This window comes from Triticum dicoccoides, chromosome 5A (genome assembly GCF_002162155.2).
Source record: "Triticum dicoccoides isolate Atlit2015 ecotype Zavitan chromosome 5A, WEW_v2.0, whole genome shotgun sequence".
Classification (NCBI taxonomy): domain Eukaryota; kingdom Viridiplantae; phylum Streptophyta; class Magnoliopsida; order Poales; family Poaceae; genus Triticum; species Triticum dicoccoides.
The window spans coordinates 619,159,370-619,163,345 of record NC_041388.1 but is presented as its reverse complement, the minus strand read 5'-3'; the positions used below and the strand labels follow the sequence as shown (position 1 = coordinate 619,163,345).

The following is a 3,976-nucleotide window of genomic DNA, read 5'->3' as shown; positions in this document are numbered from 1 at the left end:
AGCTCGCAGCACGTAACAAAAATCCGCAGGAGTGGCGGCACATCGGCAACGAACCCCGCCTGGCGGCGCACGTAGCAGCAGCGCGACCGTATGCCCCTGAATCACAGAATTCCGAAGTTCCTTTTTTGTTGTTTATTTTTCTGAGAGAAGTTCCTTTTTTGTTGTAGCTGAGGAAAACACCACACAATCCACAAGTTGGCAATGCCCACAACCTACACAAAGCTAGTGCGCGCCTTTTATCTTCCTCTGTTCTTCCCCGAACGCGCGAGGGAAATTTTAGATTAAATCAAATCAAATCAAATCAAATCGTGAGCGACGGCTGCTTCATTCTTTTTACGGTTTCTTTCCGCGCGGGCGACGTGGAAAGCTCACCGTCGCGATGTGATGATGATGCCCACCCGTTTATTCCCAACTCCCTTAATCTAATCGTACCACTATCCGGATCATTTCCGGTCGATCGGATGAATTATTGAGCACTGTCGCTGCCGCTGGCCTCTTCCAGCCTAGCTCAGCTCAGCTCACGTCCCGTCCAACTCACGCCACCCCACCACTGCCCGCCTTTCCCCTCCCCGCCGAAAGGAACCTTCGCCGGCCGTCCGGTCCCACCCACGGCGGCCGCGCTGACGCCGCCGGCGGCGGCGGCCGGGATCCGGGGCTGGGGATCGGCGGATCCCGCGGGGCACATACATGCTGCCCCCATGGACCAGCTCCCCGACTCCCTCCCCTCCTCCTCCACATCGCCGCAGGAGTCGCGGCGGTCGGTGAAGCGGAGGCCGCCGCCCGCGGGGTCCCCGGAGCCGTCGCCGAGGGCGGCTGCGGGCGCGGCGGAGCTGCTCCGGCGGGTGGAGGAGCTGGAGGCGGCCGCGGCGCGGCTGGCGATGGAGAAGGAGGCCGCGGAGGAGTCGGCGCTGGGCCTGCAGGGCGAGCTGGAGGCCGAGCAGGCCTCGGCCGAGACGGCGGCCAGCGAGGCCATGCTCATGATCGAGCGCCTGCAGCGGGAGAAGGCCGCGGCCCAGATGGAGGCCCGCCAGTTCCGCCGCTACGCCGAGGGCCGCGCCGACCACGAGCGCGAGGTGCAGGAGGAGCTCGCCTCGCTCTCCGACCTCGCCGCGTCCTACCACTCGCGGCTCCAGTCCCACGGGATCGACCCCGACACATTCTCCGACGAGGAGGACGAGGAGCTCTACGAGGAGCAGCGCGGGCACGCGGACCAGATCGACCTGGTCACCCCCGAGGCAGAGGGGGACGGCGCCGAATTGTTAGTCAGTGCTGGCATGGAGGTGAAAGCCATGGTTGACGACAATGATGAAGATCAACAGCAGTTCACCACCCCTGTGGAGAAAGAGTTCGAGTACACGGTGGATGTTAGGTGCGCGAGCCCGAAGATGGCGGCCGTGGCCGTGGTGGGGGAGTACGTGGGGGATGTAGCCGGCAATGCAGGGGGTTTGTATGCGAGGGTGGAGGCGCTGGAGGCGGACAGAGCAGCAATGCATAGAGAGATTGCGGCGCTGCGGGCGGAGAGAGCACAGTTGGTCATGGCAAGGGAGATGGCTCGTCGACTCTGCTGGGAAGTGGTCTCTGAGAGGAAAAGCATTGTTAACAAGGCTGTTGTCCCGGCCAAGAGATTCTCGGCATTAGGAATTTGCAAGGTATAATCGAGTTCTCATCATTGTCACTGTTGTTGGTAAGCTGGTAATCTCATTATGCATTGGTAAGCAATCATCTGTGCATTGGTAGTTTCATTGTGTATTGGTTTTGTGAGTGAGCGGTGCTGACTTTCAGCATATTGACACTAAATTAGGAGATTAGCACATTTTGTGGAACTTAATTGAATTGCATGTGATTAATGGATTTAGTTTGGGAAACTTTGGTTGTGCCTCGGTGATCAATGGATTTAGTTTGGGAAATTTTGGTTGTGCCTCGGATGAAATGCGTTGCAAATCTTGGCTGGGTGAGGGACAGAATCAGAATTTTGGCATTTGTTAAACTTTGTAAACTGAAATGAATTTTTGATTTCTTTTGAATTGAAGCATCAAGGCACCAGTTAGTACTCTGAACTATTTTTAGGGTGCTGATGATTTGCCGTTCTTTCTTTGTTAAGTTGATGCCATATGATGTGTTTATAAGCGATTTCAACATTTGCAGCTAGACTGAGTGCATGAGCTTGCTTTGGAGGTGTGATTATCAGCTTGTGTACTCTTTGCTGTTAACACAAACTTGATGTTTATTATAACTTTGAGTTGACAATTTAGTGACTGGGCTGCATATATTTATATTTGGAAATGCTCAGGATTTAGTTTGTGTCTCTTCTTAGGAGAGCATAGAAGTACTTCTCGTTTGGTGGATTCATTTCTAGTTACTTGGTACATTTGGGAGAGTGCATTAGCACTATGTGCTTAAGGTGCTAATTTAGTACACTGGAGAGTTGCACATTTGCAGAATTGCATCGCATCTGATTAATATATTTAGTGCAAGATTTTGGTGGTGGCCTAGATGAAATGGGATTTTGCAAGTATGGCTGCGTGGGAGATAGAACTAGATAAATTAAATTACTGCAAGATATTTTTTATATCATCATCGTGTGTGTTCGGTCAAAGTTAATATACCATCCCCAATATTTTTAGTACAAAATTGTTGCTTGAGATGCCTAAATGGTGTGCCGCAGCAATTATATTCTTCTCTCTTGTATGCATATAATACACTTTGTAGTAATCCAGCATGGTCATTAATAATTGAATTTTAAACGACAGTTACCTTACATGAAAATGCTTTCATTGGTTGTGATGATTATTGATAAAAAATTTGTGAAGTGAATAGAGCTCATGTACCAAAGTTATGTCAAATGCTAACAATACTTCAGCTAATAATTGTTCACAACTACAGACTGAACTCCTTTTCTTGTTATCCTTTCATCTAGACGTGATAGTAATGAGATACAATGACACTTGAAAATATATGTTGCATGATATGTCTGTTCTGTTTTTCTGTTACGTTATTTGGAGCTGAAACTTGGAAAAGGAAACCATTATATAATACAGAGTATTTGTTTATTTTTGAACTGCCTTTGCTAATTCCATCTGAATTTTCATGTCCACCCTTGAGTAGTTCGGTGTTCCATAACATTGCCACTGTTCTCATCCTTGGGAAATTAATAACTTCTGATATCTTTGCTGCAGTGGTTGCTCTCCGTAATCTTTTGGAGAAGAAGCTCTACTACCAGGTAGTCCTATACCATGAATCGTTCTGAACCTATGATTATCCTTCTTTGCGCTGATGCAACCCTAAACTGCTTCCATGACTACTCCACAGGTATACGTTTGGCTTGTCAACTACGTTCCTTGGCCTCCTGCTGCTCCTCGACAGATCCACCAAGTTGAGTCCATGGCGGCGTCTGCATAGGCCACAGCAATGACCACAGCCTCCGCCATCCCATAGCCAAACACATGTAAATGCAGAACTTCAGACGATTGGTTACCACTCTGTTTTGCGCGTGCATTGCATTCTTTGATGATCTGTTTCTTTTCGTTTTGGCTGAGTACAGCGCAGTATTGGCGATGTAAGTTTTGGCTTTCAAGCTTTGAGCTTGCTGTATAGTGTGTTATTGAGACTACTAGGCTTGCATAGCTTGTAATCTGGAGCTAACTGCCGTGCGGTGAGTTGTGGAGTCTCTGATGTTTCCAGTGCTGTCTCCGTCTCCTCCTCGGCAAGTAAATGCTGTGTACTTCACTCTTCAGATTTGTACTTCTTTTGATCTTGAACTAGCATCGTGACTTAATCACATAGGCCATGTGAATTATTTGCTGGTCGAGGAAGCTCTTCCTCTGAAGCGCGTTAAATCGAGCACAAAAACAAGCATTGTGCTCTCGAAAACCATCTAATTTTTTTAAAAAAAACTTATGGAAAACCATCTAATTTCTCTTTAAAAAACTTATGATGCAACGCGAGCATGATGTCGGTCATATCTAGGCTGCCTTCA

The 3,976-nt window shown here is 48.6% G+C and overlaps 1 protein-coding gene across 1 annotated transcript; it reads left to right on the top strand.

The window, feature by feature from the left end:
• Nucleotides 1-334: 334 nt before the first annotated feature.
• Nucleotides 335-3,758, top strand: LOC119303467 (myosin-binding protein 7-like). Its single transcript, XM_037580600.1, has 3 exons — nucleotides 335-1,649; nucleotides 3,177-3,220; nucleotides 3,310-3,758. Exons 1-3 carry the CDS (start codon nucleotides 699-701, stop codon nucleotides 3,410-3,412), a joined length of 1,098 nt encoding a protein of 365 aa, XP_037436497.1. The 5' UTR covers nucleotides 335-698; the 3' UTR covers nucleotides 3,413-3,758.
• The last annotated feature ends 218 nt before the right edge of the window (nucleotides 3,759-3,976 follow it).

Coding starts and splice junctions, on each gene's coding strand:
- LOC119303467 (XM_037580600.1), top strand. CDS start 699: ATGGACCAGCTCCCCGACTCCCTCCCCTCCTCCTCCACATCGCCGCAG. Junction 1,650..3,176: donor CGGCATTAGGAATTTGCAAG/GTATAATCGAGT, acceptor TCTTTGCTGCAG/TGGTTGCTCTCCGTAATCTT. Junction 3,221..3,309: donor AGAAGAAGCTCTACTACCAG/GTAGTCCTATAC, acceptor ACTACTCCACAG/GTATACGTTTGGCTTGTCAA.